Source organism: Hippopotamus amphibius, chromosome X (assembly GCF_030028045.1).
Source record: "Hippopotamus amphibius kiboko isolate mHipAmp2 chromosome X, mHipAmp2.hap2, whole genome shotgun sequence".
Taxonomy (NCBI): Eukaryota; Metazoa; Chordata; class Mammalia; order Artiodactyla; family Hippopotamidae; genus Hippopotamus; species Hippopotamus amphibius.
This window is the reverse complement of record NC_080203.1, coordinates 40,291,397-40,316,763: the sequence shown is the minus strand read 5'-3', so window position 1 is coordinate 40,316,763 and position 25,367 is coordinate 40,291,397. Positions and strand designations below refer to the sequence as shown.

The following is a 25,367-nucleotide window of genomic DNA, read 5'->3' as shown; positions in this document are numbered from 1 at the left end:
TATAGCTGAGTAATATGAAACCATAAACAAGACAAGAAGGCAACCCTCAGAATGGGTGAAAATACTTGCCGACGAAGCAATGGACAAAGGATTAATCTCCAAAATATACAAGCAGCTCATGAAGCTTAATACCAAAAAAGCAAATAACCCAATCCACAAATGGGCGGAAGACCTAAATAGACATTTCTCCAAAGAAAACATACAGATGGCCAACAAACACATGAAAAGATGCTCAACATCACTCATCATCAGAGAAATGCAAGTCAAAGCCACAATGAGGTATCACCTCACACCGGTCAGAATGGCCATCATCACAAAATCTGGAAACAACAAATGTTGGAGAGGGTGTGGAGAAAAGGGAACTCTCCTGCACTCTTGGTGGGACTGTAAGTTGGTACAGCCACTATGGAAAACAGTTTGGAGGTTCCTTAAAAAACTAAAAATGGAACTTCCATATGACCCAGTAATCCCACTACTGGGCATATACCCAGAGAAAACCATAATCCCAAAAGAAACATGTACCATAATGTTTATTGCAGCACTATTTACCATAGCCAGGACATGGAAGCAACCTAAATGCCCATCAACAAATGAATGGATAAAGAAGATGTGGCATATATATACAAAAGAAAATAATTTTTAACCTAGATTTATCTATTTAATCAAACTACCAATCAATAGTGAAGATAGAATGAAGACTCTCAGGGACTTCCCTGGTGGAGTAGTGGCTAAGAATCTGCCTGCCAATGCAGAGGACACAGGTTCGATCCCTGGTCTGGGAAGATCCCACATGCCGCGGAGCAACTAAGCCCATGTGCCACAACTATTGAGCCTGCGCTTTAGAGCCCGTGAGCCACAACTATTGAGCCCATGTGCTGCAACTACTGAAGCCCACACGCCTAGAGCCCATGCTCTGCAACAAGAGAAGCCACGACAATGAGGAGCCCATGCACCACAACGAAGAGTAGCCCCCACTCACTGCAACTAAAAGAAAGCCCGCACACAGCAAAAAAGACCCAACACAGCCAGTAAAACAAATAAATAAATAAATTTATTTAGAAAAAAAGTTTACCTCCTGTATACCTTTTTCAGAAGGTACTAAGGGATGTGCTCAATGAAAATGAGAGAGTAAACAAGAAAATGGGAGCCATAAGACTCATGAATAGTGAATCCAGCACAGAAGAAAGAGCAAAGGAATTTCCAGGGTGATGAAAAGGGAGAGCCTACCATAACAGCTGTACAGCAGCCTTAGAGAGCAAGAAGTTTAGATTGGAATAGGAGGACAGAGTCCCTCAGGAAAAACAAATGAAATTGATAAGGGATTTAACAGATTTTACTATGTATAAAATTGTTTTGAGAGGATTCTACAGCTTTATCAGACTGTACAGAAAGACTTAGAAATCCAAATTAAGGTAAACTAAAAAATAAAGCAATTATTAATTCCAGTAAAAATTAAAAGTTATACTTGAAATGAGTTATTTACCATAGTATACCACATGGATCATCTATGAATGATATTTAGATAGGTATAATACTAAAAATACAAAATATGAATTTAACTAAAAATTGTGACAACTATATTGAGGTTCTGAAGGAGGGTCAGGAAGTATGTAAGAGCTAACAATCCTCAACTATAATGGGAAGTCAAAAAATATTGTCCAAAACCAAGTAATCAAGAAACCAGTAGCAGTATGGTATTCAGAAATATAAATACCACAATAAAGGACTAAAAGACACAAAAGTGGTTGTTTCTGATGAAGAATGGGAGGAAGGCCTAGGAACTGCTTTGTTGTTGATACAAAACGTTTTAGCATTTCTTGACTTTTGAAACTATGTGCATGCATGGCTTTGATAGTTTTTTTTTTTTAATTTTTTGAAGAGGCAAGCGTATAAACTAAAAGGATGCAAACCACTACTATAAGCAATATAGCCTATATATAGAAATTTCAATTTCATTGCAAGTTATTGGGCGAGGGAGAAATATAGCCATCTTTCTCATACATTTGTTTACTCATTTACAGTCTCCCTTTCATTAGAATTTAAGCCCCATAAGAGCAGGAACAAGTGATGTGCTAGTAAATGTTGGCAACAGCTCTATGAAGAGGGAAAAAAATTCTTACTTGTAGCATTTACCAATTTCTGGGGTGTAAATACTCACAATGCCTGATTCAAGCTACCAACAGGATGCCACTGAACACAGTGTTTGGAAACGAGGAACACAATTGGCTTTTATGAACTGGCTACAACAAACTACTGACAAAAATCCTGTCTTGTTTCCTGTTCTCTCTGAAGTTCAGCATAGTGCATGGCACATGGCAAGTGCTTAATAAATAGTTGTTGATCTGTTGACTGATTAGAAAAAACAATAACAGGAGCCCAGGGATAAGTAAACATTGATCTACATAATTTGATCTGAGAAAATACCATTTGGAATTCTGAAAGTGAAATAATTTTGAAAGCTGAAACTATTGAGCGATTCTGTGCCAGTAATCATAAAACTTCAAGAGAGTAGGAAGCTGAGGTCAGACTGCAACTTAAATGCTAGGTCACCATCAACCAATAAGGTCATGCTGGCCCCAAAGAGAAAAGGTGGAAAAGAAGTAGCTGTAAGTCAGGCACTCTGCTAGTTACTTTACAGATATTACTTTGCTTAATCTTCACAATAATCTTAGAAACTATAGGCCACTAACCCACTTTACAGATGGCAAAATTGAGACTCAAAAATCTAAGTAACTTGCCCAAGGACACGCAGCTAGTAAGATTGAGAGCTAAGATTTAAACCCAAGTTTGTCTAACTCCTTATCATATGCTCTTTCTGCTATATTACCTCCTTTCAAACATACCTTTTAGCAAGGTAATTTAGGAAAACAGGGGGGTTTGTTTATCAGAGACGTGAAAATAATTGTCTCACTCTTCTATCATTCTTTGGTTATGAAAGTAAAGCCAAGGCACCTGCAAAGTGGGGGTAGAAATGCATCCAAAAAAGCTTTTTTTTTAATAAGCTTTAGAGTCTTTGTTTTCACTCTCTATTTCCTTGTCTAAAGCAGACTACCGGCTGCCTAGCAACCACACTCATGGAGTCTTTTTTTTTTTTTACCTTAATTACCTTATGTTTTCCACAAGCTCAAAGAGATTGGAACAAATATTAAGAGCAGAAGGTTTGAGTTTTTTGTATCAAAATATGTGCTTATATATATGATACGTACATACACACACACACACATACACACACCTCTTTCTATTTCCCTCAATCCTATGATTCAAGTAAAAAAATGATTTAGTCTTGTATCTATGTGAGGCCATATCATTGGATAAAAAGTACAAAATTCACCATATGATTGCTTGCCTATAAATACACCAAACAACTGGTTTGAACAAGCATTCTTAGCAGTTTGAGGAATTCTTGCCATTCTTGACCAAATCAATGAATTGTTTTCAATCAAATATGTGTGTGTCTCCTAAAAGAAAGATTTATTATAAATGTATCAGTGGCAATAAAGTTCAAATCCAACACTGTTAATATCTCTGCTAGTCACTTTTTTATTAGAACAAGAATCAGCAAAATCTTTGCTATCAATACTCAGGACAGAAAGAGATAAGAAAACCCAAGTTTCATCTGAATCATGTATTCAGAGAGAGAGGCAGTGCACAGGATAAAGAAATAAATAGTACACAAAAAGGAGAAATCACGGAGAATGTGAGTGTTAGGCCCAACCAGCTGCCTTTCTGATAGCCTTCTCCCTTGCTAATGGAATCTCAATTTTGTGCACACTTTTCCAGCAGCCATAGGATCAGTCACGATGGTCTCATTCCTCTTTCTAAATTATTAGTTTTGGTACAGGTTGGGGACACGATCGTGACCAGGAAAGTGTGGGGAGAAGTCTGCTTAAGGAGCTTCTGGGCAAGATTTCCTCACTCTTAAAAAGAGACACAAGAGAGGGACATTCCCCATTTTTGTCTGTAGACAGTTCCACTTGGATGTGATGTCCAGGAGTCTTGGGACCAGGAGAGCAACCAGATCATGAGGGCAAGCTAGCATGCTATGACTGTAAAGTAGAAAGATGAAAAGAACCTGGTTCACTGACAGCATCACTGAGCAGCTGAATTAACTGACGCTAAAGCCCCCATATCTTCCAATTTTGAAAAAAAATATTTACTCGGGCCATTTTGTGTTGAGCTGTCTGTTAGTCACAGCCAGAACATTATAACTAATACAATATGCTAGCAAATGCTAGAATTTTTAAACTTATTTATGTGCCATTCTAAATACTTCTGAAAATGACTACCTTCTACATCTGGCCTCTAACCTAGAAAAATCCCCTCTGTATATTTTCTAATCTATCTTTGGCCTCCCCATCTTCCTCTCATATTCCTTGTCTTCTTTGTATTTTTCCCTCTTTGTTTTTGTCTTCTGTCCGTTTTTTGGTCCATTTTATTTTTGTCCATTCATGTCTCTGGTTTCATCCTGTCCCTACTGCTTTTCCTTCCACTAGCCCTCAAATGGCTGTGATTTGAATCTGAAATATGCTTATACATATATTCATGTATACATACATAAATATTATTTCTTGTATATTATTAGGGAGGAATTCTTCCCCATTCCAAATGATTCCTTTCATACAGAGATAGCTCTACTAGCAAAAAACACCTGATCTCTTCACCCCCTTACTCATTCCTTCCCACAAAGGAATGACTTAATCTGACTGGTTAGTTTGGAAGGAGACCTAAACATGTGAAGCCCAGGCCCTCCTAACTTCTTTCTCTTGGGATTAAGCTACCTATAGGGAGTACATGCTCCACTATGCTCTTTCAAAAGGCGTGTCTTCATGGAACAGGAATATAGGGGTCCAGCAATGCTGGCAACTAGACTGACAAGTCTGATCAATCCTCAGATTCAATACTAGGAAACTCAGGACTTCTCTGGTGGCGCAGTGGTTAAGAATCTGCCTGCCAATGCAGGGGACACGGGTTTGAGCCCTGCTCCAGGAAGATCCCACATGCTGCAGAGATCCCACATGCTGCGGAGCAACTAACCTCGTGTGCCACAACTACTGAGCCTGTGCTCTAGAGCCTGTGAGCCACAACTACTGAGCCCACGCACTGCAACTATTGAAGCCCACTCGCCTAGAGACTGTGCTCCGCAACAAGAGAAGCCATCTCACTGAGAAGCCCACGCACCACAATGAGGAGTAGCCCCCACTCGCCACAACTAGAAGCTCGCGAGCAGCAATGAAGACCCAACGCAACCTAAATAAATAAACAAACAAACATTTTTAAAAAATACTAGGAAACTCAAATGTATGTAGACAGAAGCTGCGTTCTCCAATACCAGCTTAATAGTAAAGGTAATATCTTCTTATATACTAGCTCTCTTATTGTTGAATTGGTTGCAAACGTGTCAGAAACAAGACTTCCTTTTACTAGTCCGCCTTGAACAGCACTAGTACATATTAAAGTTTTGTTTCCCTGTTCTTAAACACATTTTATTTCTTCTTCATGGCTATGTGCTATCATTTCGGTTGCTTGAAGATTAAGAAACAAAAACAAACAAAAACTCCAATAATGTGTCTTTGTTTTATAAATGTTTTCTGCAAACAAAACGTGTTTTTAATTTGTATGTGGTTGCCTGCTATTGACTGAGTTTCATATGGAATAGAGGCACTTGATAGGAAAACTATTTACCTTCCTGATTTTTGAGGTTTTCTGTTCATGTGAATCTGCACTTACTTGATCTGACTCCAGCTTCTCAGGAATTTCACCTCTAGCTGCTGCCTCCGTAAAGGCTTGATAGAAGGTCTTTTCTTGGGACTCCACTGTGATGGTCAACACAGCATCATAGGCTTCCCGGAGTTTTGCATTGTTCCTTAGAACATGGTAGGGGGTATGCTTATAAGGTAAACTGTAGAGCAGGGCATCATAGGGAACAAAGACATAGGTTCCATCAGTCATTTTCAGATCGTGAGCCCATTCCAAAAGATGTGTCTGAGTCTCTCCCCCAATCAAGGTCGAATGCATACACATGATGATTACTGAAAACGATAAAGCAGGGAGGTTATGGCGGCAATATGTTAGTAAAATATAGTACCAAAAACTACAGCTTGGGAGAAACAAATAAATGTATTATAACCAATTTGTATCTTTAAGATAAGCAAGATGTTGAAACCCTGAGCTGAGGCTGAGGTATTTTCAGGGACTCATTAGGCAATAGGGAAAAACCAGACACGTCTACAGGCTGCAGAGCCGAATACTAGACTGGAATAAGAACAAATATAGCAAGTGGGAGGTAGCATAATGAAGAGGCTTTGGGGTTGGAAAATTAGCTACCAGCTGTATACCCTTAGGTAAATTACTTAACCTCTCTCTGCCTCATTCATACAATGGAAGTAATAAATACGTATTGGGTTGGCCAAAAAGTTCGTTCAGGGTTTTCCATACGATTGTATGGGAAAAACCCGAATGAACTTTTTGGCCAGCCCAACACTTCATGGGGTAATAGTGATGACTGAAGGAGCAATCCATGTAACGGGCTTAGCACACAGAGCTCAATAAATGGTAGCTATTATTACACCTAACAATAAGAAGACTACAGGGAAAAGATGGGAGACATTCCCATATCCACTGTTGCTTTTTATTGCCTACCTCCTACAAACATACATTCTAACAGATGTTGACAGACTGTTCCCACCCTTACCAAGGCCATTATAGACAATGAATGGCACTAACTCACACTAATATTACAGGTGATATGTTCAATTTTTAAAAATCCAACTTCCCTGTATTGGAACTACTTTGCACTCGCTTTATTTCTTGCCAGACTTATGCAACTATGTTGTTTGGCAAGGCTATGCTAGAATAGAGTGGATTAGTGGAGCCCACGGTTGAAGAATGGTAGCTAGGTCATGAGACCAAAAGTCTTATATCCAATTTTGCCCTTGGCATGCTAAATGAGTTCAGTTTAAGCCCACTTGTGCTTCAGCGCCCACATCTTTAAAATGTAGATTCCAATGCATTTCACAGGTACATTGAGTAGTTTAATTAGATAATGCCTGGCAAGTATTCTGAGCTCCTTGAAGAAAGACAAAGACCCTACTGCCATGGGTAAATATTAATTATACATGCTTACATGGAACCTTTAATCTCAGGAACTGAGTATGCTTAAACTACGTTCAATGATTGGTCTTTGGCATTTACGTATTGCTTCATCTATTTTCAAAAACCTTCTTTGTACTTGTTAAATACCCCCAGAAAATATCCCCTTTGAGCCAGAGCTGGTACCCTTCATTTTTTAAGGTGTACCTAGTACGCTATGAAGTTGATTTAAACACCAAACACACACACACCACCCCCCCATAACTTTAATTTTCAAATGACCATTAGCTCCTTCAATATAATTACCCTGAGATGTTCTACATGTATTCTGATGCGCAAACCTTCCTTTGAATACTCTAGGGATATCTTTGGAGCTAGTTCGTGAGCCACACAAGGAATTCAGCCTCCCTTGTTCATAATCACGCGTTGTATAATGGGAAAATGGAGTGACAGAGAAGTCCGACAAGGCAATGATTGGATTTAGAAAGAGAAACTAGAACCGAAGGCCCCTTACTCCCTAAATTTGGCTACACCATTAAACATGAATCACTTTGGTCAAATTAATTCAGTAACATATCCATTGAGGGGAAAGATTGAGTCTAATCAAGTACTTCAGGTAGCTGGCCAGTTCTTCCAACAGTAAGTTGGGTCAAGTTGGCAAGTGAGTCAGTATTGGCATCTTTCTTCTACAAAAACAGAGATTAGATGATGAGACCAAGCTTACCCAGTACAGATAAAATTCACTTAATTAACTTAAAGAAATATTAAAATTATTTCCCTGGATGGAACATGTTAATTAGAACTAAGTGCTTTGTGTTGGTTGAAATACAGCAAATATTTTAACGTATACTATGTGTATTGGGCACTGTTGTGTGCCTGTCAGATGCAACCTTCAGGAATGAAGCATTCATTCTCCTACCTACTGGGAATGCTTGGAGATAATAGCTGATAACTCTCAGGGAATTGCCCTCAGCTGAGGAGAACCACCTCTCCCAAGGGTGCATCCCCTTAGTAGTGTGCTGGAGCTGCCTTGCACTGGTTCACAAGAGCCTATGATTAAATTTTCAGGGATTTTATGTCATGTTGGTAGCTTGAAATTAGCCATGGTGGGCATCATAACACCATGGAAATCAACAAATATTACAGATCAGGGCTTTCCCCTCCTCCCCCGATAAACTGGCTGTTAAACAATTATCACGTTGCACTCCTTTCTCCGCATCAGCCTGTACCCAATGACTGGTCAATATGGAGGCATAAAGGCCAACACTCCTTAATTCTGGACAACCCTGAAGGGCCATCCCAGCTTCAGAGCTCCCGTTGGGACTGCATGGGACCTTTGTTGTGACTGCATGACAATTTAATTTTTCTCTTTTCCCAATCCTACTGCTGTCTCTCCTTTACAGGTGTTGTCCTTGAAAGCATTCCCCCAATAAGCTTCCTGCACACAAATCTCCATCTGCCATTCTTTTTTCTGGGGTACCAACTTGTGACACTGGTTTTGAGCCCCACTGTACACTGAACTGACTTCTGTCACAGCACTTATAAGATTTATTGCTATTATTTATTTATGTCAGCCTCTACTGTGAAACCATGAGTTCCTTGAAGTCAAAAACTGTATTTTATTTATTTCTGTATCCTGGTACATGTTATATACCCAATGAACAATGAACGTTTGAAAATTTCAGAAAGAGCAGTTGTGTACTTGGGTGTCTTTTGTGGGTTCCTTGAGATGTGAGACATGGGCGTAGAGGAACAATTCGAAGGGATATTTGCTGGGCAGGTAGATACTAACATGCCTGTGTTTAGTGTTTTGTATCATTAACTATGCTCAAGACCTTACCCTCAGCCTGAATCTCTCCTCTTAATTTTCCTTTCATTGGCCCACACTGAGGCTATTTCAGGCGGAGTCAGAATTTTTATAACTGGAAAGACCCTTTGAAACCATGTAGCCCATCTTACTCTTCCATTGTTTTACAGATGATGAAATGGAAGCCTCAGGAGGGAATGACCACAGGCTACTCTATTTCTTTGCAAGGTAAGACTTTGCCATTGAACATGATTAAAATAGAAAGCATAAATACTGAATGCAAACAGCACCATCTTAATTTAATAGATTGAGTGCTTTGTGAATAGGGATTTCTGGATGCATCTGTTCTACATGATTATTTTACTAAATAGCTTTATTATCTCAAAATGACATTCATTAAAATGGGATTTTACCTGTAAGTTGTCAGGAAAGGATTAGTGGACAGAAACCTTAAATCCTCAACAAGACCTGGGTCAACAGGTGATCACTGAATAATATTAATTTGTAAGTTTCCATCCTGATTGTTAACAGTCAAGCCACTCTATAGCCTAAACAAGGACCAGGAGATACATCCTCCTGAGATCCCATCTAATATGATATTAGCACTTTCTCTGAGCTACCTGAGCCGCACTTGGGTTGTGTAGCAGCTATGTCTTCATACTGTGGTACCCACTAAGGCAGGCTGCTCCAGACCCTCTCCTTCACCCTCAATGCTAGCAGCAGAAAATTTCATGAAACTCTAGGAGAAGCCAATTCCCAAGTCACTCAACTCCTATCTCTCTTCCTATATTGAAATACTCTGTCCAATACTTCCTTGAGATAGAGGAACTGTATTTCTCCAAAAGCAAATTTTATTTCTCCCAGATTACTGACTATGGAGTGCTTGGTGGAGGAACCTGGGCCCAGTCTCACACCTTGTGAGATGAAAATGGTTTCACTAGCTATTGCTGGAGAAGTTCTTAGGAGTCATATTCATATTGTGAGCGCACAGTACTGCTCCCAATCCACAGAAACCCTCCATCCTATTGTCCTTAATTTTCATTTTAATCCCTCTGTGACATTTCCTACCACTAACCTTCATTTTAACCTATTCTATGTTAACAAACTGAGAGAAATGGGAGAGTAAGCAGGCCAGAGGAGGAGGGTGGCATCCAGTGTGATTTATCCCAGGTCTCACATTCTCCCAGGATTCACCCCCATCCGGCCACACTCTGAAAGAAGTAGATTCACACCCTCCTCCTCTCAGTTCTCCCCCACCCACTCTATAAAATGGATACATAAAAAGAGGGTGGGAGGCTCTGGACTCTGCGTGTTTCTCAACCACCCCCAAAGTGTGATTCCATGCAGGAGGCCCTCAAACCATAGTACGTGATATGTGGCAATTTCCATTGTCTGAAGACACTGCACACATTTTTGGCCTTAAGTCCTGAGACCACCACTTACTTACCTGCCACCAGTGTCAAACTGGTCCAAGTAGGTCAGCATGCTGTCAGACACATATTACATTCAAGGGCAGATGGTGTTTTTTTCATACCCAGTAAAACTGGTATTACAGGTACTTTTATTGCCTTCACATCATTGCCCAGCTTATGTCTTTAATATTTCTCTGTACCTTGCAACATATGTTTTCTTCAACTTTTCCTAAACTGCTGTGCAGATAAGGCCTCTTGAACGCAGGAAGTGTAGATGTTTAGAGATTTCCTCCTGGGCTAGGTCTTCAATAATTATATCATTACTGATAGTGGACCCATTCACGAGAGCAAGGTGTCCTTTCATTATTTACATTCACTTATATTTACCTATACCAAATTCCCTATCAGCAGTAAGGCTCTTGGCCACAGTATTACAGTATCACTATTCTTATTACTGTAGGAAAACTGGGGCAACACTTGTTACCTTGAGGCACTTGAATTTCATCAGTGGGCCCAAAAGTTAAGAGAGAAAATTGGAGAGGCTAAATGATACACCATGGAACACAGGATCTCAAGGGAGTATGCTTTAGGGGCATCCCTCAAGTGGACAGGAGGCAGTAGAGCATAAGTCTTTCATTAAACCAGTGATTCTCAAAGTATGATCCCTGGACCAGCAGCATCAGTACTACCTTGAACTGGTTATAAATGCAAATTCTGGGGCCCTATCCCAGCCCTCCTGAGTCAGAAACTCTGGAAGAGGGATGCAAGCACTCCAGGGGATTCTGGTCTCACTTAGGTTTGAGTCACTGCTTTAGATCAACCTGAATACATATCCTAGCTTTCCCACTCACTAGCTGTGTGACATTGGGCAAGTTATTTAACCTCTCTTAGCCTCCAAAGTCTCATCCATGAAGTGCATTAAATAGTAATTGGCCTTACTTTATAGGGATGTTGCAAGAATTGAATGAGATGGTCTATATAAAACCTTTGCAAAATGACTAGCATATAATAAATTCTTGATATATATTAGCTATTATCATTGATATTATTATTATTGGTTTTTTATGTCAAGAATCTTCAATAGATAGAAGAGGCTAGCCAGGTCCCTGTCAATGAGGTAGTAATAAGGTATCTAATTTTGGAAGAACAAGAGAAGGACATTCTGACTGTGTCCTAGTTACTGAACATCATATTGTAATGATACTTTCCCAATTTGGAAGGATTTAAAGGAATCCCCAAATGGTTCAACAACCTAGTAAACCCAACTTGAAAGGATTTCACAATCAGCCAAGCATTGATAGGCAAAAAGGTGAGGAGGAGGGAGGAGGGCTCGAAATAGCCATTTGAAAAGTTCTCTAAAGAGCTTTTTAGTGGGGCCTCCTGCTAGTCTTTGTGAGAATTAGCAAAAGCACTTCTGGGTAATTGCAGTCCCACAGGTGTTCTGCCTGGTGAGTGATGCTCTTTTGTGCCATTGGATCAAAATCTCCAACAGGACTCACGGTTTAAGGAGCAGAGAGTGAACTGAATGTTGGCCCTCGTGCCCACTCAGCTAGATTCCCTTGTGCGGGGCACAACCGCATACAGCAGCCCTGACCGTAAGTGGAGGCCTTTGTCCTTGATTAATATCTCTCCTATATGATTTTGTCAGAAACAAGGATAATTGGTAATTGCCTCTGAAGCTTAAAGGAAGTGAGCTGCCAATCTGGGAGAGGCTGAATCCCCCCTTCTCTGGTACTTCATTTACCCCATTCTTTGGTGTTAATAATGTCGACACCTACCTACTTGTTATGTGAGAGTCACAGATGTTGTAAAATGTGAAAGAAAATACCTTTCCCCTGGATAACCCTGAGGGTTAAATAACATTATCTATATGCAAATACCTTGTAAACTGTAGAGAGCTGTTCACATGTAAAGTGGTATTATGGTTGCTTTCAATGGCCGCCTCTCTTAACACCCCTGCTGTTTCTCCTTCCAAGAGCCCACAACCATTATTATTGTTAGATCATCTTTACTACTAAATTTTATCATTTTATCATTGTCTTGCTGTTGTGTAAGCAAAATTTAGACTGGTTTCTTGGAAAGACCTTCCTTCTGACTCTAGTAAGGTGCTAGTGATAATTGGAAACGTAAATTTACAAGAAAGAGAAGTGGCACACCAGCGGTACCCTCCCTCCCCCTCACTATCCCTCACTGCCGCCACCACTACCACTGCCACATGGGGCTGTAGCCACTGTTATGGTGAGTAGATCAGACAAAACCAATCTTCCAACTATTTCCATTACTTCCAAGTATTGCCAGTGCTCTCCAAAGGAAAGGATCCTTTTCCACTATATTTTGTACATCACAAAAGGTCCTTCTCTGAAAATTTGCTTGGGGGCCCACAGTGTTAGGAAGTAGCCTCATATCCAGCAGAATAAGGAAGAGGCCAAGTACTGCCTTCCTCAGCCCTTCTCAGCTGAGGTTACCACAAAAACCTTAGTGCTTTTTCAGTCACAATAGTTAACAGCTAGGAATACTTTCCCAGGCTCAGTTCTACCAGTTGCAAGGGGCTAGAAAATCGGCTAGAGATTTCATCTAGGATATGCTGGATCTGGTGTATTGTAACCATCCTCGCTGCTCTGTTGGCCCAATCCATACTCATTAACTTCTGGCTCAGTTTCTCACCAGATCTCCCATTCTCTGATTGGATCAGAGATGTGCCCTGAACCCTAGGCCTCGCGGCTAAAGTCCTGGTACTCTATTTATATTCATACTCTGAATCCTGCTTCTCATGCTCCTATTGGCTGGAGCACTAGTCTCAATAGATGATCAAGTGGATGACAAGCTTATCTTACTTTAAGACTCACTCCCCTTCTGCAAGTCCTTCTGTCATATCCTACCCACCACTTGGAGCACCCTCTGATACCAACAACTAGCTGTGCCAAGTGTGAGTACCACACACTGCTTTGGACAGTGCACGCTGAGGTGCCAGAGGTCATACTCAGGCCACATCTCAACCAATGGCTCAGTTTCCCCACATCCATCCCCAGCCTACCCACATTCTGATTCATACCGCTGAGGTCCTAGCATGCCTCACCTGAGTCTGCCTATGTTTTGTCAGAAATCCAGTGTAAAATCCTGGAGAGCAGAGCTTTGTCTTTGCTCTCTTTTATCTCCCTTTCTGAGTCCCTACTGCACTTTCTGTTGCGTTTCTCCCTACCCAGGGTCTTTCTTTGCTCCATAACCACACACCTCCCTCTCTAGGCTTCCAGGCTCCCATCCCCACCCCCACCCACCCCTCACCCCCATCTTAAAATTTTCATTCCCTTAGTGAGCTGATGCACACTCTTATACAGAAAACAATCTGATTAAACAAAGTCATATTAAGATAAAAAATGTCTGGTAACTTAAAGTGGGGAACATTTATTTGCACTTTCATGAACTTGAAGTAGTGGTTCTTGACTCAGGCTACATTTTACAAGCACCTGGGAAGCTACTTAAAATACCTTTGGGGACTTCCCTGGTGGCGCAGTGGTTAAGAATCTGCCTGCCAATGCAGGGGACACAGGTTCGAGCCCCGGTCAGGGAAGATCCCACATGCCGCAGAGCAACTAAGCCCGTGCGCCACAACTACTGAGCCTGCGCTCTAGAGCCTGCGAGCCACAACTACTAAAGCCTGTGTGCCTAGAGCCTGTGCTCCACAAGAGAAGCCACTGCAATGAGAAGCCCGTGCCCTGCATCGAAGAGTAGCCCCCACTTGCCACAACTAGAGAAAGCCGGCAAAGACCCAACGCAGCCAAAGAATAAAAAATAAAAAAAATAAAAAATAAAATACCTTTGTTGGGGCCTCACCATAGACCATCAGAATGTCTGGAGTTGGTACTCTGGCCCCAATCATCTTGAAAAGATGTCCAGGCATTTCCAGTGTGCAGCCAGAATGAGAACCATTGACTTAAAGGAATGAATCTCTAATAGGACCGCGATAATGTGTACATTTGCTACCTCTCTGCCTCAAAAGAGCTGTGGGTGGTGAGCACTCAATCCTAACCTCTCTCAGTCTGACAACACAAAGAGCTTTGGGGCCTGGATTTATTTAACATTTCATGGTAGAGGCCAAATGTCATTTCAAAGAGTATACTATTTAGAATGGGTGGGATGTGAAACGCTCATGGAATGTAAACTTGCAGGAGACACTGGGCTTCGTGAAGATTTGTAACATATTATAAAGTTATGATATTAAATATGTTAGCTTGTTTCTGGCATGACTCCTCCCTGGAAATATCTTTAAAAATAATTCTGTGCTTTGCTTTGAAAGTATCAAGCTCTATTATGAAGTACTCAGAGCCACACTGATTGCTTAACATTGATAGGATCTTGTCGACTGGAGCTGGAAGCAGACTGCTGTAGTTCCTGGAACTAAAAATTCTTGCCTTCATCCTCCCATAATGATCATAATTAAGGTCCAATACTGGAGACATTTGAAACTTAAAATGCGCTTCTGGGTACAGGCCAGCCCTAAGCTGGACCATTCTCTAACAAGTCCATTGTTATGTTAAGGAAATGACTGGGACCAGGACTAATCCTAGAAGTAATCAGTTTGACAAGTAGTTTCTGAGCTATCTGTCCTAATGTGATGGAGTGACTGCGATAGAGGATGAGCAGTGTTCCCACAAGTCACTGCTACTTTCCAGGAAAAGGTAAAGTGGAGATTAAAAAAATTAGAATAGAAAAAAAAAATCAAAACCAAGTGTCACAAGGACTTGCAGTAAGTATATGAAAAAGACATCCATCTGATTGAAGAGGACAAGGAAGAGCCCTCCCCTTCCCCAAAATGCACCCAACTCGCCCTGGGTCAGTGGGCCAGTCCTTTGCTTTACATGTGGTGCATAGTCTCTGCAAGAATCATCTTTGAACATAAAACTTCTCTCGGAAGGGGAAAGGTTACAATTTAGGCAGGCTTCTCATTTTAATATGCTTTTATTTATCAGCTAGGTCCCTCCATATGAGCTCGTTGTGTGCTGCAGAGAGAGAAGTCCTGCTTTGGGTAAATGGAAAGTGAGCAGCAGGTGGGCAAGCATTTTGGAGTCCAGAGAAGACAGGTTCTAAGTGAGATGTGATGACTCAGGGGCACTGGGCACCTACGAGGGGAGGTACCCAGAAGGGAATCAAAGCTAAATCTCCCTTAGCGACTATACCAGACAAAAATAGAGCTATGAGGCATTCTGGAAAGTCGCCACCCGTTTCCACAAGTCAGGATGATAAAAGATCCCCGTACCCCATAACCTCCTTCACCTTTTTCTGCAGGAATTTCGCCTTGCCTGTAATGGGGAGAAAGTATTTTTAGAACATGAGCTCCTCCTTCTCCATCCTTTGGCCAATGAATAAAGTTTCTGCTTGCTGCTGAAAAAAAAAATAGAGCTATGAGAACACCCCTTCTTGGCTGATCTGAAAGTACCGGGGTCCTAAGGGCATGGAGGGTGTGTGGCCACAGTTGCTCTTGATGCAGATCTTTCCCACCCAGGTGCTGAGATCAGGCACTGGTACCCAAGGGCATTTTAACCACAGAGGTCTTTGTACTTTTATTCAGTTCATCAAACAGGCACTGTTGAATCAGAACAGTCTTGGGGACCGAGTGTGATCGAACAGGGGCAAATGCATGAAGAACTGGGAAGTCATGTGCTATCCTAGGGAGTGAGGATAGGAAACGTTCTGGATATTATCATATCCTTTCACTGAAGCCACATTTAAAGCTGAGCCAGGAGGAAGCACTCACTGCGAATTCTGTCTGCCTGGCGAATCCGCTGGAGAGCTTTCTGGATGCTTTGGCTGTCTTGTCCTGTGGTCAGGACGACCCCTACAGGTAGGCCGCGGCTCTGAAGAGCACCTGCAACTCGATGGGCTGTGTGCACCCAAATGTCTTCATCGGAGGAAATGACTCCAGCGTGAGCCCACTGGAAATATTTCATGACAGTTACCAGCACCCGGATGGGAGAAGGGAGTGTCCGAGAAAAGGTCGGGTGGCTATTTTTATTGTCTAATTCAGAATTCACACAAGCCCAAGAGAAAATCCCTTTGTCCCAGCTGTTTCCCAGGAGCGAGGCTGCCTCACAGTAGCCAGGATTGGCAGGTCCAATAAATCCTGAGGCCATCTGGTGGTCAGAAATGAAACTGGAGAGAGCCCTGGAAGCCTGGCAGTCTTCACTGAGAATCACATATTCAAAAGAGTAACCCAGGTCAAACGATGGGTCCCTGTTGATCCGCTCAGTGGCTAACCGAGCAGCAACCTCAGGCAGGGCCTTGGAGAACAACGGATCACAAGTCCAAGGGCCCACCACCCCTATCTTGTAGGTGGCTGCCCACACCTTCTGCAGGAGGGTTGTAAGAGCCAGGAGGCACAAACACCACAGGAGCTTGAAGGATGCAAGGCCATGGTGTCCTCCTTGTCTTCCAGGAGCCGCAAACCAGAGCATAAGGTGAGAGAAAGGCCAGGGTGCCAAGAACATAGCCCTCCGGCTTCCAGCAGGCTAATGAAAAGATACTGGAGGGTGAGTCTGCTATCCCGAGATGGACAGTCGTGTTTCCAAATGCCTGTCAATCAGAAGAAAAGATGTATGACTCACATTATTCCTGAAACTTCTGGAAATAACAGTAATGAAAGAATGGCAAAGGAATGGCAATCCCTAAACTGAAAGTTTCTCTCCCCTACCCTGACCAAAACTCCTCCTCTTCCTTTACTTCTCGTAATCCTTTCTCAGGAGATGGCACCTCCATTTACCATTCCGTTCAGAAACCTGGTAGTCAGCTGAGACCCTTCTTCTCTGCCCGTCATTCCATCCATCACCAAGTACTGTGGATTCATCTTTAGTAATAGCTGCTCATCTCACAGTGTGGTAAGATTACATGGATTAACATACAGAAAACATTTTTAACAGGGTCTGGCAGGTCATTAACATTATATTAGTGATATTGTATCATTATTATAGTTTCAAATATGCCCATTTTTCTCCACCACACTGCCCTCTTGGGGACAGACACAGATGTAAATAGATAACAGCAATGCAGAGTAAAAAGTGCTATGATTGAAGTAGCCCAGACAGAGGAAGACAGAGAGGATCACCCAAACCCAAATTTCAGGGGAGGAGAAGAGAGAGGAGGAGGGACGTCTCTCTGAATTAAGCAATGAAAGAACAGTTAGCCAGGTAAACGAGGTTGTGATAGGCTTGGTGCTACGAGCCTTCCAGGCAGAAGGAATAATATGCAATAAGGCCCAGAGGTCAAAAAAGGAAAAGGATATATTTTTATTGGAATATAATTGCTTTACACTCTTGTACCAGTTTTTGAGGTACACCGATGTCAATCATCTGTATTTATACACATATCCCCGTATCCCCTCCCTCCCTCGACTCCCCCCCACGCTCCCCATCCCAGTCCTCCAAGGCATCATCCATCATCGAGCTGATTCTCAAAACTCCAAGGCATTTGTTCTGCTCAGTTCTGTGATGTCAACCAAGGCAGGGGCCAGATCACCAAGAGTCCTATATGCCATTCATAAGTTTTTAGATTTAATCCTGTAGATAATAGTTTTAAGCAGAGAAATGGTCCAATGAGATTTTCATTTTTTAAAGATTATTCAAGTAGTAGTGTGGAGAATGGGTTGGAAGGGGGCAAGACTGGAGGCAGGAAGACCAGTTTGGAGGCTATTGTAGTAATCCCTACAGGAAATGATGGCAGACCAAGAGAGTGGTAGTAAAGATGTAGAAGAATGGAGATGAATTCCACCAAGATTAAAAATATCAAAGAGATTAAGAAGGTAAAAACAATAATAACTTAGTGACTGACAAGATGTAGAAAGTAAGGGGTAAAAAGAAGGACTCCAAGGTGATTTTGGGCTAGGCAACTGGTTGGAAAATGATACAAGTCTCTGAGATAGGGAACACTAAAGGAAGGGGTGGGAAATATATTTTATTAGACATGTTGAACTGATGATACCTGTAGAATATCCGAGTAGCAAGATCCAGTTGACAATTTGACATACTGGCTCTCATAACAGAAAGCTAAGCTAGAGATATAAATTTGAATGTGATCAATTGATAGAGGGTAATTGAAGACATGGCAGTATATAAGATCAATAAAAGAGTTGCGAAGTAAGGAAGTCACAGGACAAAGCCCTGAGAACCCACAACATGTAAAGGTCAGGCACACAGAAAGGAGGTCAAAATGAAAACTTCCAGGAAAAGTCCAGAGGAACAGCAAAATCCAGTAGACAGTGGTATCTTAGAACCCAAGGAAGATGTCACTTTGAGGATGAAAATTGTTTATCACATGTCACACTGTGTTAAGTCAGGTAAGCTAAAGACAGAAAGGTATCTGTCCATTAGATTTGGATTTAGAGAGTAAGGCTGCAAGTAGAAGGACCCACAATGAGTCAAAAATGAATAGGAATGAATGAAATGGAGTCAGTAAATATGGAAAAATCTTTCAAGATGATGGACGCAAAGCCTTTCTCCATTTGGCCCCTGTCTTTCTCCCTACACCCCCATCTCCCTGTTCTCATCTGATGCTATAGTAAATTTTTTACAGTTCTACAGACATATGTCACATAGTCTGTCGAGCATAGGCTTTGGAAAATGCCATTCCTTTTGCCTGGAATGTCCTCCTCCTTCCTCCCGTACTCCACTTCCAGATTCTCCTGATGAACTCTACCTTCAAGAACGAAATGAAATGTTCCCCTGTCGGGAGCCATCTGGACAAGCCAATGCTGTGACAAGGTCACCAGGCTCCAAGGAGGACCGCAAGGCGAGAACTCCTTGGAAGGGCATTTCGGAGCAGGAGGATCGCAAGGCGACCGCTCCGCAAGGACAGGCCCCAGACCATCTCCACCCACTGTACAGTCTGCTCTTTGTTTCTTTGTAATACTAGGCTTACCACCCACTTCCCCTCCCTGTTTCTATGTCCCCAGGAAAGAACCAGGGTTTGACACATTCTTTCTCCATGTCTGCCCCACCAGGTGCCCTCCCACCACTCCTTGGTGGAAAAGGCGGGTACCTGAGGCTGCTATATGCTGGAGAAAAGGAAGGGGTGGCTCTTTTTGTATATGCTTTAAACTCAGGAATGCTCATGATTGTATGGGTGCTAAGGGCTATAGTTTGCTTAGATGTAAGATTAAGAACTTATTTACATACACCTCAGAGTCACAAGGTTTGCAAGCCAAACCTGACGAAAGAAAGAAACTGGTAGATGCTGAGGGAAGATATGCTCTGTCATAAAAGATTTTTTCTGAGATATGTTTACTATATAAACACACAAAGCTCTGACAATAAAGAGAGATCCTGCATAGCTGACACAGGCCTCCTCGTCTCTTCCTTGCGCCGACGCCACTCATCCCTTGGGTACTCCTGGACCCGCCGGAGCTGGACTTGGACATTCCCTACTTTGTGTAGCCTTAATTAACACCCCCAGGTTGTGTCCATTGTTTTTCCACCTCTGCCTCATACTTATCCCCATTAGGAAAGGTGTTCCTCTGATTTATAAACTGTCCCTATTTCTGGTCTATGTTGTGACAAAGCTACTAAATTGTTTGCTATCTCCGTACTTACAGGACCCCATACTTTCAACTACAAGGGGTAGGAGACGAGGGCAACTCTCTATGGGAACAGAGCCCATTGTAACAAGATTTCCTAGCGATCTTCTTCATTGCCCTAATGCCTAGCCAACACAGAGTAGGTGCCAGATAAATGTTTGTGAAATGAATTAATAAAACATTAAAATTGCTCCAAGGTCAAGCATAACCTCACTGGATATAATGAGAAGAATTAATTGCTTGGGGTAGATGTTAATGAGGAAAATCCTTAGTGAATTTTTAATTTCAACCAAAGATCACAATAATGACATGGCTCTCTTCAGGGCTAGTAACCAGCACTGGTATGATTGGGCTTGCAAGCAACAATTCTGCCTGTGCCAGCTCGGTTGGTTATTATCTTGACTTCCACCCCTAATTTATTGAGAAAGCCTGACTCTTCAAGAAACCAGTCAGGGGCACATCTGCTGGATCTTACAGACCTACCACGAGATTATGCCCCATCATTTGTACACAGGTGAAAGCTGGTCAAAATGACGGTCGAAAATGACAGTTGGAGAGAGGAAATATCTGACAAAACAGCATGAGCCAGGGGCTAAGGGGTATGTAGGATTGAGGCGGAAACTTACAACTTTGATTTGGGGGTGGTAGAAAGGTAACTCTGGGCTGCTTATAAACACAGGGACCTCAAATTTATTCCTAGACTTCAACAATAATCTAGTCCAACCTCCCTCCCCCGCAAATAGATTTATTCTGTGTGCTCTGTTGAAGGCACGAGGGTGAGATTCATGATGGATGAGGTGTTGAGATGTAGACTCAGCTTCCAAAGAGCTCCCAGCCTGGCACTACAAGGTGAGTTCTAGTCAGTAGGCACATGCTCCCTCTCCATCCTCCCCTGGCCCTGAACCTTTATTTGTCATGACAAAGCTTGGGAGCCAGGGCATTCTAGGAGCAGCCTCTTCTCTGGAGTAGCATGGGAGAGGTCCCTATTTCTGGTCTGTACTAGGATGACAAAATATTGAACCGTATGATCTTTGTCTTTATAGGACCTCACTCTTTCAACCACTAGGAGTAGGCAACAGTGAAGGCAACTCTATATGGGGAACAGAGCTCTGTTCACAGCAGCAGAGCCAGGAGACCAACTGACTGCCTCTTCTCCCCCAAACATACCTAGTTCGATGGGTTATCTCTCAGAAGTGGTACCTTTAAACCAGAAATTAGCAATTGAATATCAAAGGCTAAGACTTACTGAGTTCCTGCAGTGTATCAAACACTGGACTAAACTCTGCATATATTATCTTACTTTTAAAACTCAGTGTCGGACTTCCCTGGTGGCGCAGTGGTTAAGAATCTGCCTGCCAATGCAGGGGACATGGGTTTGAGCCCTGGTCCGGGAAGATCCCACATGCAGCAGAGCAACTAAGCCCATGCACCACAACTACTGAGCCTGCACTCTAGAGCCCATAAGCCACAACTACTGAGCCCTCATGCCACAAGTACTGAAGCCCATGTACCTAGAGACTGTGCTCCGCAACAAGAGAAGCCACTGCAATGAGAAGCCCGTGCACTGCAATGAAGAGTAGCCCCCACTTGCCGCAACTAGAGAAAGCCCATGTGCAGTGACAAAGACTCAATGCAGCCAATAAGTAAATAAATACATTTATTAAAAAAAAACTCAGTGTCCATCAACAGATGAATGGATCAAGAAAATGTAGTACATATATACAATGGAACACTACTCAGCCATAAAAAAGAACAAAATAATGCCATTTGCAGCAACATGGATGCAACTAGAGATTATCATACTAAGTGAATTAAGTCACAAATACAAAGACAAATGCCATATGATATCACTTATATGTGGAATCTAAAATATGGCTCAAATAAACCTATCTACAGAACAGAAACAGACTCACAGACATAGAGAACAGACTTGTGGATGCCAAGGGGGAGGGGGATGGGGGAGGGAAGGACTGGTAGTTTGGGATTAGCAGATGTCAACTAGTACATATAGGATGAACAAAAAAACAAGGTCCTACTGTATAGCACAGGGAACTATATTCAATATCCTGTGGTAAACCATAATGGAAAAGAATATTAAAAAAATCTATATGTGTATAACTGTGTCACTTTGGTGTACAGCAGAGATTGGTACAACATTGTAAATCAACTATACCTCAATAAAAATATAAAATTTAAAAAAACCTAATGATAGTGAAAATTAAATAAAAACAAACAAATGAAATCAACTTGTCACAGCCTTTTGAGGTAGATACTATTATTACCCTCATTTACAGATGACAAAACTGAGGCTCTGAAAGGGTAAGTAATTTGCCTGAGGGCACATAATAGCAGGATGGGGATTTATACCCCAATTGATCAAGCACTGCCTGCCAACAGCCCCTAATCTATGAAGTCACTGAGACCATCCTTATTATACCTTCTATGCTACCCAGATTGAGCTTGAACAATTCATGGGTTGTTGTTTAAAAATCCCTTTGTTCCCCATGAAATGATAAATTAAGTAATGAGAGTGAAGGATGGAATAAACTGGGAAGAGCAAACAGAAATTTATTATCCAACTGGAAGAAATTTGCCACCAGTGTTCCAGCCAAACCCGGGGACCCCTCACTGAGGGTACAGTGTTGCACAACTGGGGGTGCAGGCCTCCAATCACATTGTACTCTATATAAAGCTAATCTTAGTTTTTGAGAGTGGAAGTCTTGGAAGTACAACCTTTGACACATTAGTTCTGCTTCTTAACTGCTTCATCTGCAAAGTGGAGGTAAATTTAATTTAACGCTTTTGAGGTAAGGGATTAAGTAAGATAGAATGCTGAGCACACAGTTGTCCTTCAGTAAATACTAGTTCTTCCTTGCTGTTTGAAAACAGGACTGCATTGGGAATCAGAAGGCCTTGATCCTGAACGCAGTCTGCCACTGACTCACATGTGACATTAAAGACATCATTCCCCCTTCTAGGTCTCTCTTTTTCTCCCTCAGCTGAACTAGACGATCTTCAAATCCCTTTCCTCTCTGATGTACATTGATCCTGGATTCTTTCTTTGCACTATTAAACTGCTTTCTGAATTCATTTAATACTCCCTAGGCTTTGCTGTTCTAATTAGATTTTGCTGGAGTGGTTTGCACTTGCTCCTATCTGGCAGATCCAGTTCCTGATCATTTTAAATTTGGCCTAGAATCCTCTATCAAGTACCTACAATGTGAAGTTCCCCCACACACACACACATGCTGGAGTTACACTATACTGAAAATCTGAATTCCTAAAACCATTCACTATCTTATCATCATTATGAGCAAGGATACATTGAAAACCTGGTTTGTGCTAGGGCTGTAGCTACCAAAAATAAGTGGGGGAGTATAGGGCCTTGCCAAGAAATCTTACCAGAAAAAGAAACTATGTACATCAGGAGGAAGAGAGCAATAATGTCCACCAACATGGCTCATATGTAAGGTCAAATTTGTAAGTTCCCTGCTTGCTTTTGCTCACCATGTTATCTCCAGGGCCCTGCACAGTGCCTAAAACACAATAGGTACTCAGCAAATATTTGTTGAATAAATAGTGAAGAGGAGACATGGAGCACAAGTAAAATGTTTTATATTACCATGTTCTTGAACAGGCTCTATTTTAGGTCTTGGTCAGGAACCACCTTTGGCAAATTATCCAGTACGTAAAGTTTGTATTCAAACTTCCAGCTGAGCTGTCTCTGCCCCCTCTATTAGTGGAGAGAGAAACAACTCTACAGAAAGAAGTACTTTAAGTGATTTTCACTGATATCTAAAAGAATAATATTTGAACTTTCCCCTACTCCTCCTCAACGAATGGTGTTTGTTTTTTAACACAGGGTGGGGAGAAGTTTATAACAAAGGAATTAATCTATAATATTATCACTTCAATTTCAAGCATCAGTTGCAGGTAGGCAAAGGGGGAGGGACCACTTTTTGAATAGAAAAATAAAAGGGATTTTTGGTATTTCTCAGATCAAAGTAATCAGCTCTCTATTCTAGTTGTAAGGCTGGCATTTTTAAGTTATAATCCAGGTCATTCCCCCTAAGCAGAATGCTTACCGATCCCAAGTTCTAAAAAGTTTGTTTTTCAATAGCAGCATGATCAAGTGGGATTTATTCCTGGGATGCAAGGATGATTCAAATTCATAAATCAATAAATGTGACACTGCATTAACAAAATGAAGGATTAAAATCACATTATCATCTCAATAGAAGCAGAAAAGGCATTAGGCAAAATTCAACACCCTTTCATGATAAAAACTCTCAACAAACTATGTAGAGAAGGAATGTACCTCAACATAATAAAGGCCATATATGATAAGCTCACAGCTAACACCATACTCAAGGGTGAAAAACTAAAAGCTTTTCCTCTAGATCAGAACAGGACAGGGATGCCTTTTCTCACCATTCCTATTCAATATAGTACTGGAAGTCCTAGCCAGAGCAATTAGGCAAGAAAAAGAAATAAAAGGCATCCAAACTGGAAATGAAGAAGTAAAATTATCCTGTTTCCTAGATTATTTGACCTTATACACAGAAAACCCTAATGATTCCAAAAAAAAAACAACCCACCTGTTAGAACAGATAAGTGAACTCAATAAAGTTGCAAGAACAAAACCAACACACAAAATTGGTTGCATTTCTCTACACTAACAATGAACTATCTGAAAAGGAAATTTAAAAAGCAATCTGATTTACGATAGCATCAAAAAATAATAAACTACTTAGGAATAAATTTGACAAAGGAGGTGAAAGATTTTACACAGAAAAGTACAGAATAGTGATGAAAGAAATTAAGGAATACAAACAAATAAGTGGAGAGACATCCCAGATCATGGATTGGAAGACTTAATATCCTGAAGATGTCCATACTATTCAAGGCAATCTACAGGTTTAGTATTATCCCCATCAAAATCTCAATGGCATTTTTTACAGAAATAGAAAAATAATCCTAAAATTCATATGGAACTGCAAAAGAACCTGAATAGCCGAAGCAATCCTGAAAAAGAGGAACAAAGCTGGAGATATCACACTTCCTGATATCAAAATACATTCCAAAGAGACAGTAATCAAAACAGTGTGGTATTGGCATAACAACAGACATCTAGACCAATGGAGAATAGAGAACATAAAAATAAACCCATGCATAAAGAGTCAACAAGGAAGCCAAGAATACACAGTGATGTAAGGACAGTCTCGTCAATAAATGATAATGGGAAAACTGGATATCCACATGAAAAGGAAGAGTTGGACCCTTACTTTATACTGTATACAAAAATTAACTTGAATGGATCAAAAATCTAAATGTGTAAGAGTTAAAACTATAAAACTCCTAGAAGAAAACAAGGGAAAATCTTCTTGGCATTAGTCTTGGCAATGACTTCTTGGATTTGATGCCAAAAACACAGTAAACAAAAGCAAAAATAGACAAGTGGGACTACATCAAACAAAAAGCTCTACACAGGGAAGGAAAC

At 41.4% G+C, this 25,367-nt stretch overlaps 1 protein-coding gene across 1 annotated transcript in view; it reads right to left on the bottom strand.

Annotated features, from left to right (window-relative positions):
* Nucleotides 1-16,790, bottom strand: part of GUCY2F (guanylate cyclase 2F, retinal) — an 88,092-nt gene extending 71,302 nt beyond the window's left edge. Inside the window, exons 1-2 of the mRNA XM_057718719.1 lie at nucleotides 16,061-16,790; nucleotides 5,728-6,029 (exon numbers count right to left, since the gene is read on the bottom strand). Coding sequence (XP_057574702.1) covers nucleotides 5,728-6,029; nucleotides 16,061-16,790 — 1,032 coding nt within the window. The remainder of the gene's footprint in view (nucleotides 1-5,727; nucleotides 6,030-16,060) is intronic.
* Nucleotides 16,791-25,367: the final 8,577 nt, after the last annotated feature.